The following is a 26,159-nucleotide window of genomic DNA, read 5'->3' on the forward strand; positions in this document are numbered from 1 at the left end:
TCATTAGTGTCTTATAAACTTTGCCTTTCATTTTAGCAGAAACGCTTCTGTTAACGCAACTGACACTTTTCTTCACCCATTCCAATCTATTGGATCAGTTTGTTCATTTATTCACCACTTTCATTTTTGCTCTGGACTGTTGACTCCATGAATTTAAAATCCGCTACCCATCCTATCGCTTCTCTCTCTCGTGCAAATGAAATGTTATCAAATGTCAGCAAATCTTGGCTACTTCCTAATCAACCATATTACTCCTATTCTGCTCTTTTTTTCCTCATTCCTCATTATCCTTTCCATCCATCCAGCACACTGGCACCAGTCAATACAATTCCATGTCTATCTTTAACCACCCAAACCTCATTTCTATATTTTTGTCTGGACAACCTGTAAAGATCATTTTCTCCTTTATTGGTCAACCTGGCATGCATGTCATTCAATGGCTTGTTTGGCCTTTGCCACATCTACCTTTAGCCTACGTGGCATCTTCATTTATGCTCGTCTAGTCTTCTCAGTCCTCTCAGTGTCCCACTTCGACTTAGCTAACCTCTTTCATTATTTGAGTTCCAGTACTTTGAGCTTCCACTGCCAAGTCCTTTTCCCCTTTCCCACCAGAAGATACACCAAGTACTCTTATGGTTGTCTCTCTGATCATCTGTCCACTGAGAGCCTGTTTCACAGGTTCTCGAAAAGCGACAACAGTCTTCCTTTGTCAACTTCGACCACATTGTTGTCTGCTTTGCCTTTGTCTTCTTAATCTTCCTCCCCACTGCCAGAGTCATCTTACATACCACCATCCCGTGCTGTCTAGCCACTCTCTCTCTTAACCTCCTTGAGATTACATCATCAGCACAAGATGTAATCAACTTGCGTGCTCCTACCTCCGCTCTTGTAGGTCACCCTATGTTCCTCCCTCTTATGGAGGCAAGTGTTCATTATGGCCATTTCCATTCTTTTTTCAGTCTACCACCATCTATACCTCAAACTTTCATTCGTGGAAGACGAACTCAACCATTTCTTTATCACCCATTTCTGTCACCAACATGTCCATTACAGTCTGCATCAACCATGACTCTCTCGGTTTATGGGATGCTCAGAATTACTTCATCTAGCTCCTTCCAGAAGTTTTCACCTTGAGGTCACTTTCTACCTGTGGGGCATAACCACTAATCATGCTCTTGATACCATTTCACCTCCAAAACATTCTTTCCCAACTCTTCCTTTAAAAACTTCTGCTCCATTTCTATTCCTACTTACACTATGGTAAAATATTTTGAAACCTGCCCCTAAACGTCTAGCCTTACTGCCTTTCCACCTGCTCTCCTGAACAACATATTACATCTACCTTTCTTTGAATCATCATGTCAACCAACTCCCAAGCTTTTCATGTCATGTCCCAGAATGTCCCAAAACCCAAACTCCCCAGATTCAGTCAAATGAGCTGTGCTTTCCTCTTATCTTTCTGCCCAGGAATCCATTTTCCAAGTTCACTCTCATCTTCAACCCACAATAGCTGAATTTCCACTGACGGCTTTTGGGTTAACTGCAGTAGTGGTGGACATTGTAAAGGGTATGGAAATCTTTGGATTAATGAGGATATTTACTTGGCAAAGTCTTAAATTTAATTGCCTTCCTGACTCAACCCTCTGGATTCATTCTGGCTTGTGGCCCCCATAAGGCTGTATTCTACTACTACTACTACTACTACTACTACTACTACTATTACTAAAAATAATAATAATAATGCAGGGGTCTTGTTTGATGTGCATCCTGCATCCTGGATCCTGGATGCACAAAAATGATCAGGGACTCAAAAGCATGGCAAATTTGCCTCCACAGACGCACAACATTGCTTACATACATATTGTATGTGTGCAATTGTCAAATTAAGCAGTTTCGCATTGCTGTTTGTAGGTCATAGTTTGCATTTTGTGCATCAAAAAAAAAACACTGAAAAGCAAAATTGAAAATCGGGTTTACCACAGATGGTCGCGAAGACGGAAGCAGGCAGTAGCGTATGTGACACAACGCACTTACATCACTGATGCATAGATGCAGAAGTGAAGCATTTGATTGAGAAGCGGAAAGACAGTGGTTCCAAAATGCAACACCAGATTGAGACAGAGGGAAAAAAAAAACAAAAAAAAAACAAATGGACTTACACCATAACCAAAAAAAAAAGAGAGAGGTCATGATTCAAGGCATAGAGGGTGCTTCTATTGGGTGCTGGATAACATATTTTAGGCTTTACGATAGTGAAGAACTCTACCGACCAATCACATGCGAGTGAAGCCACCATTTCAGCCAATTAAATCTTGATCGCAGTGGGTAATTAATATATAGTAATTAATATCACTAACCGCGCACAGACCAGATAGAAACAAAATAGAAAGCGAAAGCATGCAAGTTGATTAAAGACAAAAAGATAAAATGATCGACAGCAGAAGAGAAAATTTGAAACAAATGGCATTTAAAATGGAACACGAAGCATCATTTTTCTTTGTACTTCTTAGTAGAAACTTCCCACTGAGAGCTTTTAAAAGTACATATATGCAAAATGCTGTTAGGAGACAAAATAAAACATTTTTAATATAACCTCTAAAAAAATTGGCTGGTAACCATCCCCGATGACAGTTGGGATAGGCTTCAGCACTCCCGCAACCGTTGTGAGGATAAGTTGCTCAGAAAATGGATGGATGGATAACCTCTAACACAGTTCAATTAAATAGTTAGTAGTAGTTTATAGTAATAGTTCGAGACTTCACTCTTGTGTCAAGATGCCAAACAGAAAAGGAGGAAATTGAACTTTATTTTTCTTAAGTTCAGCACTATCTTAAGACAAATCTTTTTATTTACTTGCTCTTACTGTTAAATACAGTCCTACTTTTATTTAGCCAATGAGAGAACATTACACAGTTGTGGTCTTGGATGAAAGAACAGTCAGAACAGAACTTTTAACCAGTAACCTGTGCATAATTTCTGTTGGATGATAAAGTCTATCCGTATCCCAGTGTGCATCAAATTATTTACGCGATTGTATAGGCATCATAATTTATGGACTAAACAATTACACATCAATAATAAGGTCTGCCTTTGTGGAATGGAGGGTGCCTCACGCAAAATTATTAGCTTATACCATCCTTATCATTTGACATTGGGGACTTTCTGCGTTGTGTTTACATGTTCTCTCCATGTCTGTATGGGATTCTTCCAGGTTCTCTGGTTTCCCCCACAATTAAAAACATGTAGGGTTAAAAATATTGTCAAGTGTGGTGGGTGACAAACGATCTGGATTTGGTGCCCTGGCACAACACACTATCGGCCCACTTCTCCTCAAAGATGAGTTTTGAATGCAAACGAGAGTAGAGAAAAAAAAAAATCTTCCTGGACATTGCACACAATACTAAAATAATACATTTACTGTTGATGAGATTTCATTCAGTTATCTTGTGTATGAAATGCGCCATACAAATAAATTTCCTTTGGTTCGCTTTATATTTTTAGGTCATTGAAAAAAATAAACCAATTGTGTGAAGAAAATAACGACCGATCCAAAACCAACCAAAGAATTTTAATCAAATATATTTTAAAACTAACCGATTCACTCAATGATATAAAACAGTGGATATATCTTCGCCCTTACACACCCACCCTCCTTCGATTCTTTCCAGAAAACACCAAGACACACGGGAGGGAAACCACACTCCAGTTTCAAGTGTAATGGACTGAAAAAGAAAAATGGAGAGCACAATGCTCCAGGAACATTTGGGCAAAGAAAGTGTTTTATCAAAAACATACCGCAATGGTTGTGTCTGTGGCGCTGTCCTCTTGATAGCGGACCCCTTGCACTTTACATCTGTCCACGGTTAAAAAGTCTCCACTCTGAAGGGTAAAGAAGATAACATTTTCAAATCATTTCATGATGAATAAAAATGCCACAGTCAAGCTGAGTAACAATGGCACTTGACGGAAAGCTTGCAGTATTTCTGCCAATTTATACATAAACCCACAAAGACATTCATGTGGTCAAACTTGCTGAATGGCCATCTTATCCCTTTCAAGTGTGTTAATCGGTTTAGTATGTGGAGCAACATGTCTCACAATTATTTGCACATTTTTCAGATCCACAAAATAATCCATGATTAATTTTTTTTAAAATATTGTGTGTGCATTTATAATGATTTGTCATTTGGAAATAATATCAGAGAAAAAGACTATGGCTCTAGCAGAGACTGCAACATTGCTGCCTAGGAGATGGAGGATGAACCTTCCTACACGTCTGAATCGTCTCAACGTCAAAGTGTTAACATTTGTCTAAAAAATAAATACGCATGGCTGCTTATCCACAAACACATTAACAATTCACAGGCAAAATTTAATATTTCCACATGATAAATCAGAATAAATATGCAGACACAAAAAATGCGGCTTTATTTATTTGTAAAACACCTGGAAATAACGTGGATTTAAGAAATATGTGAATCACAGATATATTTGTGGATTTTGAAAATGTGTGAATCACACATATATCTGTGGATTTGAAAGCAATGTGAATCTCAGATATATTTGTGAATCTGAAAAATGTGCAAATTGTTTGGAGATGTCTGTCTCCCCATAGTCTCTCAAAAAATGTTCCCTGTTTTTCTCCTTACGGTTGAATGGAGATGCTTGTTTGACAAAATGGCTGACTTACTGTCTGGAATGCTCTGGGCTCTTTCGTAGAAGCTAAAATGGATTCCAATATATTTATAAAAAGGCCACTCTCAACCTCCCTCTCACGAAGACAGACACAACATGTCTCTCACTCCCCTCTTTCACAGCGTTTTGTGTCCAACAGATCATAAATCTGAGTGGGAATGCTTTATCCAATCTTCTCTCTGAGCCTGGTAGAATATTCAGGTCTGCATGTTTGAATGTGTGTGTTGACAGTGGTGTAGAGGTAGTCTGATGTCAGTCTCTATAAATACTACAGGGGTGAACAGGGTAAGGACAGCAGCCCCTTCACCCTACCCTCCAGCAATGGAAGGAGTGGGGGGTGGGAGTCTACATCTCCCCCATTCCCAGAATTTTTAGCATGGTTCTTGGGAATCCCTGCACCATTCAATCCATAATCCATAAAGCCTGCAAGACATTTACCCACTTCCTGGGTACAATTACTTTACATAACAACATGACCCCATCCAGCACAACCATAAAAAATCAGTTTATGCATATCCAGCAGGACTGAAAGGAACCAGAGCAACGTGTTATTGCTATAACAACCGAGGGCCTGGTGAACAACTTACAGCATGTAACAGCTCTCTCTGTTGACTTTTTTGGCTGTGTATGCTTCCGATTTCTGTCTGGGAGCTGGAGTGAGACATCCCCTCGAAAAAAGGCCTGGGGAAAAAAAGGTAAGAATTTCAGAATAAAAACAGTTCGATAAATAGGAATGAACATAGTAACCTAATAAAGTTTCAATGGCTCTTTGACGATCCTGACCAAAAAGCACATTGATTTTTAAAGAAATTGTGGCCAATTGGTTGCAACCAGCAAATGTAAAAAATTAAGTAGTTTGTGGCCTGACAAAGACAAACAAGCTGATGAAAAATCAGCTGTGTCCATCCAGAAGTCCTCTATTGCACAACATCTCTGCTGATGACAACGCTGCCATCAAAACAGGACTTCAAGATCAGTGAGACGAGTCACCCATCCCTTCAGTGATTGCAACCCCATAGTTTCAAGCAGTAATATTGCACTAATTTAATTTTGTTTTCATTTGATGGACATACTCCTTCAGACTGTATTCGTGTTGACATGCCCATATTTGTACAGTATGCAGTGGACAGTACCGTGTTTTGTTAATGTACTGTGCATGTTAAATATGAAAAATATTCCATTTGGCCAAAGCTTTTTTTCCCCAATTCAATTTTTTCAAAAATTTCTTTTATTACAAAGAACTTAATTTTTATTCATTATTATTATTGCTGACAGAAAGATGTAGAAAAACACTAGTATTTTATCTACAATTATCTACTAGTGCATCCTAAATAATTATTAACTGTCAACATTTGCTCAATATTGTATTTGCCAAATGCCCATTCTGAATCTTATCACACAAACGCGTAAACAAAGCTTTGTTTTGAGATACCCATATCAACTACAGGAATTATGGTAAGAAAACAATCCTTATTAATTGATGAAAAGCGGCAGCTAAATCACACAACATATTGCTACGAACCAAGCGCAAACTCACTTAAGTTTAGGCTTTGGTGTGCTCAAGACACTTTCATTGTCCTCCATCTCTGGCCCGCTGTCACTCTGGTTGTATACCTCTAAACTGTCATAGAGTAAGTCCAGGTCCTCCTCTACTTCCTGGGTCTGGTCTACTGGGTCAGAGTCTAGGACCTAGTAAACATGAAACACATAAACACAAGGGTTAAGCTTATAAATACCACAATGGATTAAATTTAAAAAGTTATCTGGTCCTGTGTGAAAAAGTAATGGGCCCCAAAACCTAATAACTAGTTGGCCCATCCTTAGCAGCAACAACAACAGAAATAAAGCATTTTACTAGAACTAGTATAACTGGCATAACTAATTTTCTATTGAGATCGTGCACGTGACGTCACCGTTTTTACGGCGCCATATTGCCGGGCAAAAAAAGCTGCTCAGCAGTGCGGGAGTCTGAGCAGATTTTTCAAATTGCCCGAGACCTGTTGTGTTGTTGGTTGTCACAATAGACGAGACGGTTCTTCAAAGATATCATTCTACAGAATACCAGATGTAAAGACCAGAAAAGATTGATGGATTTTGACAATTAAAGGGGAGGGATGGTGCCCAATGAAATACACACGCCCGCGTAGCGATCATTTCATTTCAGGTAAGAATTATTCTTCTCAATCTCAAATTATCAAGAAGTATTTATAATGCCAAATTGACTCATTTGAGAACAATGTGTATTAAAAAAAAAAAAAAAAAAGTGTCACAGAGAGGCTCTCCGGAGGTTAACGTGTGGCCGCAACAGGGTTCCGTGTATGGAGACGACTCCCTGTCCTTAATTTTTTTCCCGAATCATAGTTAATGAATGTGAGTTTGTGTAAAACAAGGTGTCATTTATTTAAATATCGGTAATTGTATTGAAGAAATCTGAGTGGGTCCATTACTATGTGGGATTTATTCCTGATTGAGAACAGATCCAGCAACAAAGTAGTTGTACGCGTCCAGACTTTTATACGCTTTCAAACTCTTCTGTGTAAAGCTCGACGACTTATTCACCAATATACATGTGTATATTCAGTTGTGCAAGACAAGCAGAAGTGAATTAACAGTCAAATTTCTTATCGGTGAAAACATCGACTTCGGCATTAAATATGGATCCTCTATGCCAAGTGTCTCTAATTTTTCCATGTACCTTCGTTTATTATCACGTTGTAAATGTTTAACGGTATTGGACAAAACTCCGGGTGTCGTGCTATAAGACATATTTTCATTTCGTCTTAACAGAATTAACTTTCAACAATGCTTTGAAAAGTCAATATGGCGACGTAAACAAAAATCACGTGATTTTATGACTTAGGTGGACGATCTCTATAGATCTATAGCGATATTTGGTCCTCTCTTCCTTGCAGAATTGTTTGAATTCAGTACAAAAATTCTTTTTCAGGTCATGTCACTGCATTTTATTCATTAATAAGTCTGGACTTTGACTGTGCCACTCCACAACCATTTAGATGTTGATTTGCTGGTGTGTTATGGATCATTATCCTGCTGCAGAACCCAAGTGGATTTCAGCTTGATATCACAAAGTGATGGCTGAACGCTTCATAATTTTCTGTTAAAGACCAGAATTGATGGCTCTAATCACAGTAGTTTATCCTTGTACTGACGAAGATAAGCAGTTCAAGACCATCACACTACCACCACCATGTGTCATGATCCTGCCTGCCTGACACACCTGCGCCTCATGCGGGCTGATTTATCCCCCCCCGTATATATAGGACCTCGATGATGACTGGTCCTCCGCCAGATCGTTGAGATTCATGTACCGTTTCAGCACTCTCGTATTCCTGATCGACAACCCGTGTGTACCGACCTTTGCCTGTTCTCCGACCAACCCCGTAAGCCGTGTGTGTACCGACTCCTGCTGACCTGCTCTCTACGCCCGACGTCCCAACTACCACTGCTGCACCTGACTGCCTGCCCGATCCCCGACCTTCTAATAATAAACATTTTTCCCCGAACTACCTTGCATTTCTCGAGTCCTGCATTTGGGTCCTACCGCCGTTCCAATGGGTCGTAACAGAACGATCTGGCCAAAACAGGACCCAGCAGGAAAGACCCGGCATCGCCGGGACCAACGCAAGGTAGACTGACTGCTGGAGGACCAAGCCTGTCTGATCCGCGTAGGCTCAATGACATCCTCCGCGTCCGTGCCCAGGAGTACCAGTGGCGACTGGTCCGCGGCCGCTCCACGCTCCTGCTTCGTCGGCAACTGGTGCGCGGTCGCCCCACTTTCCTGTTCTGACGGCGACTGGCACGCCCATACATTCCCGTACGGGAGGAGGTGGCGAGGACGCTGACGCCGCCTTCTCACATTCCCGTCCAGGAGGAGGTGGCAATGGTTGCGCCGCTGCCTTCGCACATTCCAGTTCAGGAGGAGGTGGCGAGGATGCCACCGCCGCCTTCTCACGTTACTGTCCAGGAGGAGGTGCCGATGCCGCCGCCTTCTCACATTGCTGTCCAGGAGGAGGTGGCGATGCCGCCGCCTTCTCACATTGCTGTCCAGGAGGAGGTGGCGATGCCGCCGCCTTCTCACATTGCTGTCCAGGAGGAGGTGGCGATGCCGCCGCCTTCTCACGTTGCTATCCAGGAGGAGGTGGCGATGCCGCAGCCACCGGCTTCTCACGTCCCTGTCCAGGAGGAGGTGGTGATGCCACTACCGCCGCCTTCCCACGTTGCCGTCCAGGAGGAGGTGGCAATGGTGGCGATGTTGCCGCCTTCTCACGTTGCTGTCCAGGAGGAGGTGGCGATGGTGATGCCACCGCCTTCTCACTTTGCTGTTCAGGAGGAGGTGGTGATGCTGCTGCCGCCGCCTTCTCACGTTCCCGTCCAGGAGGAGGTGGCGATGCCGCTGCCGCCGCCTTCTCACGTTGCTGTCCAGTAGGATCGGCGGTGACTGGTCCGCGGCGTCCCACGCCCCTGTCTCGAAGGCGACAGGAGCTGGACTTCGGGATGGTTGTGGCGGTCATGGATCTGGTCCTTCTCTCCATCATTTTTCACAATTGGTATGATATTCTTTTCCGTCAATGTTATACGATATTAAAACACAGATGCAAACACGTTCCAAAAAGCTTAATTTTTTTTATTTTGGCCCCCTTGAACCTTTCAATCTTTCGCCACATTTCAGGCTTCAAACATTAAGATATAAATTATTATTACATTATTATTATTTTTTTTTTTCAAGAATCAACAAGTGGGACACAATCGTGAAGTGGAACGAAATTTAGTGGATGTTTTATACTTTTTTAAAGAAATAAAAACCCGAAAAGTGGGGCGTGCAATATTATTTGGCCTCTTTATTTTCAGTGGAGCAAACTGAATGATCCAATGTTGACTGTAATCAAGTCCCTATATAAATGCACCTGCACTGTGGCAGTCTCAGGGTTCTGTTTAAAGTGCAGAGAGCATCATGAAGACCAAGGAACACACCAGGCAGATCCGAGATACTGCTGTGGAGAAGTTTAAAGCCAGATTTTGATACAAAAAGATTTCCCAAGCTTTAAACATCAAGGAGTACTGTCCAAGCAATCATATTGAAATGGAAGGAGTATCAGACCACTTGCAAATCCACCAAGACGCAGCCGTCCCACTAAACTTTCACCTTGAACAAGGAGAAGACTGATCAGAGACGCAGCCAAGAGGCCCATGATCACTCAGGATGACCTGCAGAGATCTACAGCTGAGGTGGGAGAGTCTGTCCATAGGACAAGAATCAGTCATACACCGCACAAATCTGGAATTTATAGAAGAGTGGCAAGAAGAAATCCATTACTCAACGATATCCATGAAAGGTCTTGTTCAAAGTTTGCCACAAGCCACCTGGAAGACACACCAAACGTGGAAGAAGGTGCTCTGGTCAGATCACACCAAAATCCAACTTTTTGGCCACAATGCAAAACAGATATGTTCGGCGTAAAAGCAACACAGCTCATCACCCTACTCTCAAACATGGTGGTGGCAACCTCATGGTTTGGGCCTCCTTTCTGAAGATGGTTAAAATTGATGGGATGATGAATGGAGCCAAATACTGGTCTGCAAAAGACCTGAGACTGGGATGGAGATGTATCTTTCAACAGGACAATGATCCAAAACATAAAGCCAAATCTACAATGGGTCACACATAAACATATCCAAGTCTTAGAATGGCCAAGTCAAATTCCAGACCTGAATCCAATCGAGAATGTGTGGGCAGAGCTGAGGACTGCTGTTCATAAACGCTCTCCATCCAACCTTACTTAGCTCGAGCTGTTTTCCAAGGAAGAATAGGCAAGAATTTCAGCCTGTCGATGTGCAAAACTGAAAGCGACTTGCCGCTGTAATTGCAGAAAAACGTGGCCCTACAAAGTATTAATGCAAGGGGGCTGAATAATATTGCACGTGCCACTTTACAGGTTTTTATTTGTTAAAAAAAAGTTTAAAATATCCAATAAATTTCATTCAACTTCACGAATGTGTCCCACTTGCTGTTGATCCTTGACAAAAAAAAATATTTTATATCTTTATGTTTGAAGACTGAAATGTGGCGAAAGGTTGAAAAGTTCAACGGGGCCGAATACTTTTACAAGGCACTGTCGTCAACACAGACAATATTCTCCCAAAGTCTTTTTTTTTCCCTCCCCAAAACGTAAGACGAGCATTTATGTACATTTTTTGTCAACAGCGGGTTTCCCCCTTGGAACTCTGCCATGGATGCCATTTTTGCCCTGGCTCTTCCTTATTGTTGTGTCATGAACAATGAGCTTTAACTGAGGCAAGGGAAGCCTGCAGTTTTTTAGAAGTTCTCCTGAAAGGAATTCTTGAATGAGTCACTGGTGTTCTCTTGAGGTAATGTTTGTAGGCTAGCCATTCCAGGGAAGGTTCATCACAGTTCCATGTTTTCTCCATGTGAGGATAACTGCTCTCCCAATGGTTTGGTGGAATCCCAAAGATCTAGAAATGGCTTTTGTAACCCTTTCCAAAATGATGTCAATTACTTATTTTCTTGAATATTCTGGAATTTCTTTAGGTTGTGTCATTTTGTTGCAGCTTTTTTAGAGCTTTAGTTGATCTTATCGGGACGGATTATGTTTAAGTGATTTCTTGAGTGAACAGGTCAGGAAGTAATCAGGCTTTAGTCTGATCAGTAGGAATTAATCCAACTGCAATTACCCACAATCAATTAATTATTTAACAATGAGGGTAATTATATTTTCAGATGGGGCCAGGTAACTTAAGTTATTTTTTCCTTAATAAATGAAATAGCAATTCAGAAACAGCATTTTCAATTTACTAGGGATATAGTTCTGTCATACTTACATTTTCTAAATTATCTTGAATATTAAAGTGGGGAAAATAATGCAGAAATCTAAGAATTTAAGAAGTGGGCTGGTATTTATTCATGGAACTGTAAACACACCTATGACTTTAAGATGGCTAATCAGATGCTCTAATGCTAGAAGATTCTTGCAGGGTTGAACTTTGATCTGCAGGCTGCACAGTGGGTATACATATCATAGGAAGTGCACACAGGCAGGCTTTGGGACTAATGGGATGATTAATGCCACTCCATTAGTGCAAGAGCTGTTAGGGAGCAGATAAACAGTCTGTCCCTTCTCTACCTCCTAGGCTATGTATTTATAGAACAGCGGCCATGCACACTCTCCAGCTACAAGGAAGGGATTAGTGACAAGCAACGTGATAAAAGATCATCAGGCAAAGTGAAGCATGCAGACCCATCAAGTGTAGCCAAACTCTGATAGCAGTGCATCCCTTGTAAGATTGGTGAGTAAAAGCACTCAGAAAGATGCTATTGACTACAATTAATATCAACTAGGCATCTTTTGCTTCGTGATGTTGATCAGGGTTCAAATTGGTAATCAGTGAACTGTGACTGGTCCCTGAAGAGTCTCAGAGTAAACACTCAACATTAAAAAAAAAATAAACACGTACAACAGTGTCAGCACAGAGGTTTTTATCAGCGAGTGAAAAAAGACAAAAAGCACGCAAATCTGCAAGGCTAATGTAAGACAAGGAATGACTCCAGAAACACATGAACAACAATGTTAAGAAGCATAGGACAAGCAAAAGAAAAGATGTTAAAGTTAAATCCACAGAGCACTTGGTCTTCTTGTTTGTTTTTCAGGACACAAAATAAGATAACCAAGGAATCCATCTTACTGGAAATTTTTATTTAGAAAAGCCAGTTCTCTCTCTGGATTTTTATTCATATTAAATAAAATATTTCTTTCACATTTTCTCTGTATGTTGTGTATTGGTGTATTTTTATTTAGATTGATTTGATTGATTTAACAGTAAAATTGGTTTAATTATTTAAAACATTGATAGTCTACCACAGATAATGTGCTAAGACATCCTGGGGTTGGCCCAGACTTCTGCTGTTGACGAAATTACAAGCCATTCAACTTGAAAGGCAGTTAATGAAACTAAGATGTCACCATTATTATTACAGTATATATTGCACCTTCTAAATGTATTCAAGGACAAATAAGAGGGACAACTCTAATTTAAATACGATCCAACATATATCATTAGATTAAGTCGTGGATAATAAATCCTTTAATGGATTCTGCTTCCAAATTGTTGCTCATGACAATTTATGAATTATGAACCATGAGTGGGAGCTAATGCAGCTGAGGACCAAAGTGATGAAGTTTGTCTTTTTGTTTCCCCCCCGGGAAATTATTTTCCCGTCAGGAATACATTAGCAACAAACTAGCCTGATGCTGTTTAGTCAGGTAATACTAATAAAGCAAGCTCTTTTCCAACAGTAACTGAGTAACCTTTATACAGCTGTCTTATTTTAGACTTTAAAACAGGTGACCTAAGATGTTCCCCACATGCGTTCCAATCTTAAATTCCCTTTCATGTTGTTTGCTTCGACCTTGAACACATTCTCTTGGGTATCAATCAAATCAAAGCAGCTATTCCTTTTTTCCAACTCACCTCATCCGTTACCTTGAACCTCTTCAACAAGGCCACAAATTTCTGCTTGAAGTTTGGTTGCTGTAACAGAGAATAACAAAATTCTCTCCAGTTGGAAAGGAAATTCAACCCACTGTGAAAATAGCAATAATTCAGATTTATCAATTATCCCAAGAACTATCCAATGGATTATGAATCCACAGTCACTGCAATGACCATTTTAGTGAGTCGACTGGACCCACATCTCATTTACATGCTCATCCACAGCCTACTAATAGCTTGCACAAATGGAGTACAGCGTGCGCTTGCCCTAAAAGCTTCTGAGTCACAAAACAATGGTCTTGGGTTATTCTCATGGTCAATGATTAACTAGCATAAAAGTACATGTAATCAGAACAGATCACAACTAACCCTCGTCATGGACGTGGTCCGTATCATTTTCCTCCGGGGTTTCTTGGGCTTGCGAAGCTCATCGTCTTCGTCATAAATATCCTGGAATACAAGGAAGGGAAATATGATCTTATCTATGACTACTAAAACATCTTATACTGGCTGTTAAGAAATCCATTAGCTGTGTGGAATTAATTCTTGATTAATGGTGTTATGAAGCATTCAGGAAGAATGGATTGCCTAATCAAGATTACTGGGAAGTACAAAATATCCAACTTGGAGCTTCTGAAATCTGACCTCAAAGCATTCAACCCAAAGCAACAAGTATGGTTGATGACATCGATTTGTATGTGGGTGTGCATACGCACATGTGCATGTGAATTTTGTTTCTACGATGGCAATAAAACATTAATTTGTACCCAAGTCATAACATGTAGTTTACTAATGTAGACGTACAGCCATATTTATTGTAATCATTTGTATGATAAAAATTTCAACGGCATCCATCCATCCAATTTCCTAGCCACTTATCCTCACAAGGGTCTCAGGATTGCCGGATCCTATCCCACCCGTCAACGGGCAGTAGGCAGGGTATACCTTAAACTGGTTGCCACCTAATCGCAGGGCACATGGAGACATAACAGTCGAACTCACAATCACACCTATGGGCAATTTAGCGTGTCCGATTAATGTTGCCTGTTTTTGGGATGTGGGAGGAAACCGGAGTACCAGGAGAAAATCCATGCAGACCCGGGGAGAACATGCAAACTCCACACAGGCAGGGCCGGGATTGAACCCTGGACCTCAGTACTGTGAGGCCAACCTTTTACAGCTGTGCCACGGTGCCGCTGCAATCTAATTAAAAACAGTAAATATATAAAACATTTGTCATCTTTGTTTCTGGCACTCACCTGCCCATGAGCTGCATCATCACTAGCTTCTTGCTCAGATGAATAACTGTCATCGTCCTCCTCAGAATAGTTGTCCATGTCTGGGGAGCGGTCTAAAGCAAATAAATCAAACTAAATTAATAGACGAAAAGAATAACAGGAATATGGTGTTCAAATTCAGAAATTACAAATTAAAGCAGGCAGCAACCCAAGGCCACTTCAGTTAATTACTAATCCACCATGATTATCAAACCCATTTACTTTGACCTCACTCAGCATGAGGAGGATGCAATTTTTTTAAATAGTGAATTTTATTGGTAGAAACACCCAGTTATTGCTTGGGTTTTCTGTTCTTTTTCATCAATTCATTTCAATGTTTATTCCATTCTATTGAATAGGTTGGATGTCATAAAGATCACTGCAAAGAGGAGCAAGATGAACTTTTTCCTCAAAGTGACACAAGCTTAATACTTGGTACATGAGCTCATCTGTGATGTTGGAGTGACCTCCTTAATAATAACTAGAACAACTAGGGACCAGCATAGCAGGATGAAGGCGTGGAGCCTAAGCTGGGCCAAATATTTCCCCCACTATCCAGAATTAGAGCAGTGTAAGGTAATAGGCCTGACATCTGTTCAGATAGGAGATCGACATTACAAGCAAGCAGAAAAAAGTAACAAATTCTCAGACCCGGGTTGGGAAAGCATTATTCGACTTCACTCCGTCTTGATTTGGGGAAATGGGATCCATGTGGTGGAAGCAAAGAGAAAGGCTGTAGTGGCAGTCAGTATTGGACCACATCCAAGGGGAGATGACAGTGCCCACCTGAGGTTTTAGTCTTTCGACCAGCTTGTCCACTGCCATCTTCGTGGTCAATGGGCTGGCTGGACAGAGAGTACACACTGATTTCCGCAACACGCACTGGCGCTTCTTTCACGTTGCTATGGAGACCGAGAATCTGGCCCCCATCTGTGGGATGTTGCATCACCTGAATATAAAGACATCATAAAATAAAAATAGACTCGCTAATTTCAATAACCTTGCCCCTCCATGGTTCTTCATAATAAATGTTCTCTCACAATTAGGACACATTCAACTCATCCGACTCAATATCAAGTCCTCTTTAGCTGAGATGGAATTATGTCTCATGCAATTTCTGCGTGAATCAATCACTCAGCAGAGATACTGAAGCTGAACACAACAAATGCTTCCTTCAACAGACCAGAAGGATGAAAGAACGTTATCTCTATCTTCACAGAGCTGAGGAGAGATATCCTCCATTACATTGCTTTACACCAAGCGAATGATAACATGCAGTAAGCGAAGCAATCGCTAAATTAATCTTCACTACCACAGAATAGCTTATTTTCTATCTCAATTGTCTGACAGACCAAAGCCAATTTGCTTGTAGCATTCAAACAGTGGTACAGTTTTATTGCTTTACTTGCAATCTCCATGTGGGGAATTCCTGTAATATTTCACAATATAAATTGTTATAAGGATAATTTCCCTCAAACACTAATGGGGGCTGTAACAGAAAGCTAAAAAAAAAATCTATTTAAATGATGACAATGAGTGCAGGAGACCAAATTAAAACATACTGGAATTGCTCACAATAAAAAAGGATCATATAATGTACAATTTAGTCTTAGTCATAGAAGCCTGTGGAATGTTGTCCAACAGGTGAGTGACATTCTAAACTGTAGCAATGTATTAGCCTTGGTCGCAGACATTGTTAATTTACATTTCTGACCCACAGCTAGAAAGGAATTTTTCAACATCAAAGGTTATATTTACAAATGCAATCCTAAACTAAATTGGTGCAATCTCTGTATAGATTGACATCTCTCTCCAGCAAATATTGTGATTTCCAGCCTATAGAGCACACATGATTATAAGCCTCACCCAGTACATTTGTAAAGGAAATATAATATTTGGTACATAGATAAGCCGCACCTCTGTAAAAGCCGTAAGTGCCCACATTTAAAGAGTGTACATAGAAAGAGTTTTCAAAGTTTGAATACTTTAGCTTATCTTAACATAGCAACAACACAGTAGCACGAACAGGGCTGGTGAAAAAAAAAAAAAAAAACAGACGTGGCAGCTACACAATAGCAACACGGTAGTACAGCACTAACAGGGCCGGTTAAAAAAACATACCTAAATCACTGAGACGCGGTGTGACGGTCTGAGCGCTCCCCTATGCTGAAAAGTCTCCCTGTGATTAATGCGCAGAGTTACTAAAAGTGGAACTCTGGGTACATAGCAGACGCTTACTGGGAAATCCCCCGGTCTCATAGTTCCCCTTCTTCTACATAGAGGAACTTTATATCCTAACCCTAACCTTACCTTAAAACAAAAGTTGAAAAAAAGATGTACACATATATGTACGTTCGCTGTGTTCGTCTTTCTGAGACGTCCAGAGGGAACATGAACACTTGGCGACAAGTTGTTGAATGGCACATGTTGAAGCATGGATGGGGATGTTTCAGACTGGCCGGAAGCTTACAAAATCTTCTTCTTTCTTCTTTTCCTTTCGGCTTGCCCAATTACGGGTCGCCACAGTGTGTCATCTTTTTCCATCTAAGCCTATCTCGTACATCTTCCTCTCTAACACCCACTGTCCTCATGTCTTCCCTCACAACATCCATCAACCTTTTCATTAGTCTTCCTCTCGCTTGTTTGTCTGACAGATCCATCCTCACCACCTTTCTACCAATATACTCACTCTCTCGCCTCTGGACACGTCTAAACCATTGAAGTCTGCACTCCCAAACCTTGTCTTCAAAGCATCCAACTTTGGCCGTTCCTCTCATGAGCTCATTTCTAATCCTATCTAGCCTGCTCACTTCAAGCGAGAACCTCAACATCTTCATTTCTGCCACCTCCAGTTCTGCTTCCTGTTGTCTCTTCAGTGCCATTGTCTCTAATCCATACATCATGACCGGCCTCATCACTATTTTATAAACCCTTCATCCTAGCAGAGACTCTTCTGTCACATAACACACCAGACACCTTCCGCCAGCTGTTCCAACCTGCTTGGACCAGTTTCTTCACTTCCTTAGCACACTCACCAATGCTCTAGATTGTTGACCCCAAGTAGTTGAAGTCGTCCACCCTCGCGATGTCTTCTCTCTGTAGCCTCACTTTTCCCCATCCACCCCTCTCACTCACACACGTATATTCTGTTTTACTTCTTCATTCCTCTCCTTTCCAGTGCATGCAATGTTCGCTCTAACCTGCGCGCCTGCGCAATTGACCCCTCCGTAGAAATTGCGTAAGCCGTGTCGCTGACCAATCAGAGGCCAGAGATCTGCATAAACCACGCCCCTTGTTGGCATCCGCCATTACCTCAGACAAAGTCGCATGGTCCAGTATAGCTTTTGTTAGCGTTTTATCACGTATTTGGGTTCCTTAACAATAGATATGGTTAAGAGGTGTAGTCACGGACTTTGTAATAATGACGACAGTTATCCTGATAGGCTAGTTGGTGGAATTCAATTCGTACCCTTTCCATAACCGAAGACAGAGTACGAAAAATTTCTTCGATGGATCAAACTTTGTGGAAGACGGCATGATCAACTGAATCCATCTAAAATCAACCGGAACAGATATGTTTGCACGAAGGTAAGCCCTATATTTGATTTTCAATACATGTCTCATATAAATGAATTAGCAGTTCTTCGCTTGCATAACATAGCTACGTGTGAATGATTGACACACTTGATCTGTGTTGAGCGATACTTTGCGAGGACCTGACTGCACAAATGTGTCTCTTTGTTGGCGGCTAGCGAGCTAAGCTAAAACGGACTAGCGAGTCCTAAAAGCCTTCGACGTGCACCGAGACACCAAGACTGAAGGAAGGATGTTTGAGGACACTAAAGTAGTGATTGTCGTACTCGGTTGGGACTTACGTAGGTTCGGCACTAATTCAAGAATAATTATTGAGGGGAGCGCGTGACGTTACACAAAGAAAACGAGAGAAACAACTCGTAAATCAAGCCTCGCCTTCTTCTTTTTCTTCATACGGCGGTTCACAAACGGCTATACAGATACACATACAGATTCTGCACACAAGTGTGATAGGTATCACGAAAATAGGAAACTGTCAATGACGAATTCGTCTTTGGGTTATAATATATTATGTGGCTTCTCGGTCTTCCTCTGACTCGGGAAAGATTTCGCGCTAATATCAATGGTTTCTCCGTCGATATGCATGGAAATACCGTTGAAATACCCCTCGCTGAAATACTTGAAGCCCTGCTGTCTGCTCTTGAACGATATTTCACTATTCGGTAAGAATGCGAGTGAAAAATCAGCTGGTGAATTGGACAATTTCGCTCTCGACTTTTCTTCCTGCGACGCAATTTTGTCTAATGTTTGTCTGAGGTTAGCAACAGTGGGGTGACGTAACTTCAGGAGGCGTGGTTAAGTGCCCTGTACGGAGGGGTCAATTGCGCACCTGTAGTGCACAGCACACATGAGAACCCATCCAGCGCAGTGAACCATAGCCTGCCTTTTTTTTTTTTTTTTTAAACACGGCAGCACGCGGTCTCTAATAAACTGCTGCTCGGCCACACCATGCCACGCACACTACTTCCTTGTTTACCTGACACTGCCCACCTCACGCTCTTAAAGGTGTACACTCATAATTACAAACACCGCTCACCACCGGTGCTTTATTTAGACGTAGAGCAAAGACAAGTTAGACATGCCACTTATGTTTACTCTAGATAATAATGGCAAAAGTTAAAAAAAAAAAAAAATGAAATGCTGTTGCTTTAATGAATGTCGGAGTATGTGAATAATAATAATAATAATAAGTGGTGAAACTGGACGAGATTTTCTCAGGATGAAAGCACAGACAATACAGTGCACAAAAAGCTAATTCTGTGTTTTAAAAATAGGAGACCTCATAACATTAACCTTAAAACTGTTTGAAAGCGTCATTCAGCTTTCAACATGCATTACTAAAGATATTTTGCAGGCAATAAATCAGTTTTACACCAAGAAAAACAGACAGGGATATCATTGTGGTTTAAAAAAAAAAAAGAAACTGTTAGATGAGACTTTTCAAATTTACAGCTCATAGTTGGCTTGGTTTGGTTAGCAATGTATTTTTTGTTTGTTGACATTTTCATTGTAAGTTTGCAAAAACATTTTTCCTAATGTTCTGATAGGAATGTAAATGCTGTAATCTGAATCTTTGAATGAGGCATGTAACTTCAATGGATTACACTGATCTGATCACAGTGCATACGTCTGATGTTGCTCACAGTGGTTAAAGGGGGCGCTCATGGTCTTAGTATGTTTGCTCGGACACGTAAAAAAATTAGAGGGAACGTTGAGTGTATGCCTCCATCTTTGTAATTGTTCCTCCACCTGCTCCCTGCTTTCACTCCATATCACAATATCATCTGTGAACATCATGGTCCAAGGGGATTCCAGTCTAACCTCATCTGTCAGCCTATCCATTACCACCGGGAACAGGAAAGGGCTCAGAGCTGATCCCTGATGCAATCCCACCTTCACCTTAAATTCTTCTGTTAAGCCTACGGCACACCTCACCATTGTTCTGCTGCCCTCATACACATCCTGTCCTATTCCAACATATTTCTACACCACACCAGACATCCGCATGCAGGACCACAGTTCCTCTCTTGGTACTCAGTCATAGGCTTTCTCTAGATCGACAAAGACAATGGAGCTCCTTCTGACCTTCTCTGTACTTTTCAATTAGCATCCTCAAGGCAATTAATGCATCTGTGGTACTCTTTCTAGGCATGAAACCATACTGTTGCTCGCAGATACTGACTTCTGACCCGAGTCTACCCTCCACGACTCTTTCCCATAACTTCAATGTGTGGCTCATCAACTTTAATCTTCTATAGTTGCCACAGCACTGCAAGTCCCTGTTGTTCTTAAAAATGGGAACTAGCCCACTTTTCCTCCATTCTTCAGGCATTTTGTCGCCCACTAGTATTCCGTTGAATAAGTTAGTCAAAAACCCCAGAGCAACGTCTCCAAATTGCTTCCATACCTCCACCTGTATGTCATCAGGACAAACTGCCTTTACATTTTTCATCCTTTGTAAAGCCTTTCGAACTTCCCCCTTGGTAATCATTGCCACTTCCTGGTCCTTCACACTTGCCTCTGCTACTCTTCCTTCTCTCTCATTTTCTTCATTCATCAACTTCTCTTTCTATCTATTCAGCACACTTCTGGCATTGTAGGGATCCTTTTCTCCTTCTTTCGTGTCCAACCTGGTGTGCATGTCATCATATGCCTCTTGTTTAACCTTCGCCACCTCTATCTCTGCCCTACGTTGCATCTCAATGTATTCCTTTCGCCTCTCCTCAGTCCTCTCACAGTCCCACTTCTTCTTCGCTAATCTCTTTCCTTGTATGACTTCCTGTATTTTGGGGTTTCACCACCAGGTCTCCTTCTCCCCTTTCCTACCAGAAGACACACCAAGTACTCTCCTGCCTGTCTCTCTGATCACCTTGGCTGTACTAGTCCAGTCTTCCAGGAGCTCCTCCTGTCCATTGAGAGCCTGTCTCACCTCTTTCCAAAAGGGCGCACAGCATTCTTCCTTTCTCAGCTTCCGCCACCTAGTTCTTTGCTCTACCTTGGTCTTCTTAATTTTCCTACCCACTAACAGAACGTACAAAATATTACAAGATATACGCCTATATTAATGCGCATGCGCATTATTCACAAGGAGACTTTTCAGCACCAGGAGCGCTCAGACCATCACAGCGGCAGAACACAGCAGCAACCCGCGAGCGCGGATCTAATGCTAGCGCGACGCTAATGCTAGTGCGGTACTAACCCTAGTCCGACGGTAATGCTAGCGCGGCACTAATACTACAGCTGCGCCACCATGCCTCCTCATAAAGTATCTTGTTGCTTACACTGGGACACTCTGAGGCCATCGCCTTACAGCTGTGGCACCGTGCCGCCTCATAAAGAATGTTGTTGTTAATACAGTACCGGCACGAGAGGCTATCGCTTGGTGGCTAATAGCCAGTAATGGTTAAATGCGTGCAAATTTCATGCTGATGAACGAGCCTCAACAGCCAGAGCTTGATCCTGTCAGGTTGACCCCACGGGATGTTAAAGAGCAACACATTTGGGTGCATTTTCTCAGTTTTGCTGCGGTTTGGTGAACAACATGTCAGCATCTTGGCCTAGCTAGAACGAATGGTCTGTAATGATAAGCGCCAGGTACGTCACGGGGCAGGGTCAAGGATGTTTCTTCTGGGTCTGGCTGTAAAAGTTGGCACATATCCAGATGTTTGGATTTAAAAAATGTTCTTTATTTTAAATTTTTTTTTCTCAATTAATGTCCAAAATATATGTAATAACATTACTTCAGATTGGAGGTTTATTGTACATATGAACTTTGGGCAAAGTCCTCCTTTAATTCATAAGCCAAATGAACCAATGATCTTTGCCTCACGTAACAATGTCCATATGAGAATCCACTTTGTGTTTCACCTTTTTGATATGCAAAGAAACATTAGCCCTCGCTGGCAGATTCTAAACACCAAATGACTTGGATAGAGGACTTAAACAGGACCATGTTTTCATTAAAGAAACATATGCTTTGACGGGCTTTGGCCCATTATTTCGATACATCATGGTTCATAGTAATGTTTTCAGAAAAAATACATCCAAAGCCAGCTCCAGGTGGCCCATAATCTCATACAGCAGTGTGTGAGGAGCAAGAATCATTCAAAAAATAAGTGTAACTAACACCAGCAGCGCCTCTTTCCCTTGGCAAGAAAACAAAAATACAGTACATGGCTAGAAATACATATCAATCACTGTCAGAGAGATTATCAGAATGCCATCTTCAAAAGTCAAAATAAACACAACAGCTCTCTGGTGAGAGCCATCCATGCAAATGCAACATGCAATACCTCAGCCATATTGATAACTCCCACAGCCAAAGTCTTGTAGCCCAGGATGGTTCGATTCTTGTAGCGTTTCCTTCTCTGCAGCATTATCTGTAATCTGTTGGCATCCCTCTTCAAAAAATGGGGGTACTGGGGAGAAAAACAATTAAGATTAGATTACATCAGAATGTTAAACGTGCTCTCTGTCTGCATGAAAATGATGGGAATTATATTGTCAAACCATCAGTATTACTAGTTCCAAAGCCATGTGAATACTAATTGGAAATGTCGGAACAACAGTGTGACTCCATCATGACATTGATCCTTTTAAATTTCTAGAACTCTCCAGATTGGGTAAATATTATTCTGAGCAAATATCACAATTGGGTCTTGTACTAATGTCTCTAAAGGATGCTTAAATGTATAGGGCAGAGCATACTACATCAATAAATATTGTATAACCTCTCAATTCGATATGGAAGCAAATGCAGCTCAGTTTCTTCCTTAAATTTGTCACCTGTGACATTTTTAAAGCATTCTGATCAGTCTCAGTAAGCAGGAACTTAATCTAGATCTGATGTGAACCATAGACTTATGCATGGGCAATAAGTAGTTCATTATTTTGTATGATTATTATTCATTTGTATCCACAATGATTATGTATGCCATTAGATAATGAAGTGGCTAATCTAATACACATCCATGTCAATAAAATTACCTTTTTTTCCCAATTAAGATGGGAAAAGATGTAACAGACTACAGTGGTACCTCTACTTACAAAATCAATTCGTTCCGGAAGTTGTTTCGTCACATGATTTTTTTTTCCTGAGTAGAAGCACTTTTTACATGCACTAATCCTTTCCAAGACCCCCGACCCTCCCCTAAAAAATAAGCATTCAAAGTACATCATGTAAAGAATGAAAAGTGTACATTTACCTTTGGCGTTGGGCGACTATGCAAAGAGAAGGATGGGTGAGAAACGCATGGTGGGGGACGAAGGAGGGGGCAAACGTTTGACAGTTGAGAAAAAACATACGTATGAATATACGATCACACACAACTTAATTCCACTAAAGTTTCCTGGGGACCCAAGATGAAGAAAGATGATTAACCTTGGAATAAACAAACCAAAAACTCACAAAAAAGTTGTACTTTACCAATGTGACGTAGCGTATCATTTGATGACGCTCGAGTGTTCAAGGGAAACAAAGAGCATCACGAGTAAAGATTGAGGTCCCTCTTAGCCAATGGGATGCCAGGAAGATGCTGGGCGATAGCCAATGTGAGAGCAGCTATGTCACATCAATTTCAAACCAAGATACGGGATGTTTACATGAGGTGGAATTTAGGAGCTATTTTTGCCATTCGCATCCTGAATTTTCCTGCGTAACGAGTTTTTCCCGAAGAGGCGTTTCGTAACCTGAATTTTTCATTACTCGAGACTTTTGTAAGTAGAGGCTCCACTGAACTAAATGTTCAGTCTATGATGTACCAGTAAATATATTTGAAGAATATCACATAACATTTAAAAATAAAAAAATCATCCAATACTTAAAAACCAAACATGTAGAAATATACAGCAATATTAACACACAGTTCGGAACTCCAACGGGATTACAAAGGGTACTAGAGTGGCAGCAAGTTTCTCTCCAATTATAGTTGTCAAGTATTAGAATTCACAGCACAATGACAGGGTGCTTGCCTGTAGTGAGAATGTGAGTTCCAGATCTGTCTCCATTAGTCCACTGGGTGGGAGGACGTACTCGTTGGATCGTAGAAGACGCTTTGAACCCTGGAGGATAGTCACACTTTGTCATGCAAGCCAATCTGCACATTCTGAATTAAGTGTGTCACACATCTGAACTGTAGTATCAAGGTAATCAAAAGACAAACAAAGCTGTTTTTTCTAACTGGTGAACAGCCACATACACAAGGTGATAGAGTAATTTTAATCTCAACCTGGTTCACAGATTTATGCAAAATCACACCTTGTGGCAAACTAGTACAAGCAGTCCTGTATTCCTTCTTGGCATCTCACTCCCATAAGAATAACTGAAGGGGTCGAGACTCATTGTTTTGAAATATATAAATAGCTGTTTCAAAATAAATATTTCCTAGCAAGGATTTCCTTAATGATAATGATTTCAACACAGCCGTGTACTATTTTTGACTAACTCTAAGTGACAACCAGGGATAATTTTAAAGGCTATAAATCTGTACAATGAACACATGGTCACCACCTAAAATTTTGTATTCTGAGACAATGCCTGAGAGGTACTGTGCAATGGATGTATTCAGCCGAGAACCTGTCTTGCACCAAAGTAACAACTGCTGATAGCAAAGTTATATTTTGGAGAGAAATGTCCGAAACAAATCTGTGCAGCAGGAATAATGCGTAACCTCTGAATGAAATTTTGCAGAGCTCCCAGTCTGCCACTGCCGACAAGGAAAGTCACGTCAAACAATATTTTACTGGCTTGTTCTTCCATTTCACTGATCTAGGTATAGATCTAAAATGAACTTGAACCATTTTCCACCAATACATTTCAATAATGTAGCAAATTCAAACATTTATGCTGCATCCTGCTTGGTGTCATTTGTAAATTGTAGAAAGACATTGTCACACTCAACATGTCCCTGTCCATCTTCCAAGTCGCTTATCCTCACAAGGGTCGCGGAAGTGCTGGAGCCTATACCTAGAACTAGTCGCCAGCCAGTCCCAGGGCACATATCGACTCTATCAACGAGCAGAAATCAATCCCACACTGCCCGTACCAGTCAGCCATGTACACCACTACATATCAGTCAATTACCGGATTGACAAATTAAGAAAAGACAACTATTTATTGTATCACCAATTAACTAATTTGCATGACTTTAAGTCTGTGGCCTAAAACTGGGAGACCCACAGAAAATAGAGAGGTTCAAACCTACGATGTTCCTGCACTGTGTAAATAGCACTAACCCCTAATGTCTTCCCCATAATTCTTGACAGGGAAAAATGGATTGACACATGTAAAACATAAGAATATGCTGATTGCTAAAATCTGACAGTAACCATCTGTTTGCTGAAACTTGCAATTGCTTATGTTGTAACACTATTAGATCATTGAAAAATCCAGCAGAGTGGGATAATATGCTGTTGAGAAAGACATACAGTCCCAACTTAACAAGTGACAACCTACCCAACCAACCAAACAGTACTAGTTTTTTAATGTAGGGGAGGAGGGAGGGTGAAAAATCAGTCTGGATCTACCTTGTCACTAGTCCTCCACAAAAGGAGTCCTGTATGCACTCTTTTCTCATGTTCCGTAGCTGGTACAATTTATCACGGGACAAAAGCCAGGTACTCTCTTAACAGCATGGCATGCATTTACAATACACAGCCTTGGCAAGAAACACTTGTACTCAATGTCCTCATGACCCTCTCTCTATCACCCTTGGGCTTTTTAACAATCCTTTCCTTCTGTCCATTTGTTCCAAATGGTGGAATGGAACAAGTCTAACCTCAGTCAAACAAATTTTTATGGGCTGACATATCCATGTTTAAAACAACTATCAAATGTATTTCAATTGCTTAAAAAAAGGTAAAGAAAATTGAAGATAGATGGCTTTGTAATCTCATGGACATAAAGTATTATCTTTGTAAGGGGAGCTTGAGGTACTGACAGTGGCACTGTTGTTTCCAGGGTGTGAGAGAGAAGACGAGAACTGGGGTTTGCAAAACAAGGCTCCAGAGCCAGATGTGGCCCTTTCATCCTTTGCTGTGGTTTTTGTTGACTAATGAAAATAATAAAAA

The 26,159-nt window shown here is 41.0% G+C and overlaps 1 protein-coding gene across 1 annotated transcript in view; it reads right to left on the reverse strand.

Annotated features, from left to right (window-relative positions):
* Nucleotides 1–26,159, reverse strand: part of zmp:0000000755 (phosphofurin acidic cluster sorting protein 2) — an 84,801-nt gene that overhangs the window by 19,804 nt on the left and 38,838 nt on the right. The window contains exons 3-11 of the mRNA XM_061836446.1: nucleotides 24,063–24,152; nucleotides 22,385–22,510; nucleotides 15,285–15,447; nucleotides 14,481–14,572; nucleotides 13,591–13,671; nucleotides 13,201–13,260; nucleotides 6,233–6,384; nucleotides 5,283–5,376; nucleotides 3,796–3,879 (exon numbers count right to left, since the gene is read on the reverse strand). Coding sequence (XP_061692430.1) covers nucleotides 3,796–3,879; nucleotides 5,283–5,376; nucleotides 6,233–6,384; nucleotides 13,201–13,260; nucleotides 13,591–13,671; nucleotides 14,481–14,572; nucleotides 15,285–15,447; nucleotides 22,385–22,510; nucleotides 24,063–24,152 — 942 coding nt within the window. The remainder of the gene's footprint in view (nucleotides 1–3,795; nucleotides 3,880–5,282; nucleotides 5,377–6,232; nucleotides 6,385–13,200; nucleotides 13,261–13,590; nucleotides 13,672–14,480; nucleotides 14,573–15,284; nucleotides 15,448–22,384; nucleotides 22,511–24,062; nucleotides 24,153–26,159) is intronic.

Source organism: Syngnathoides biaculeatus, chromosome 12 (genome assembly GCF_019802595.1).
Source record: "Syngnathoides biaculeatus isolate LvHL_M chromosome 12, ASM1980259v1, whole genome shotgun sequence".
Taxonomy (NCBI): domain Eukaryota; kingdom Metazoa; phylum Chordata; class Actinopteri; order Syngnathiformes; family Syngnathidae; genus Syngnathoides; species Syngnathoides biaculeatus.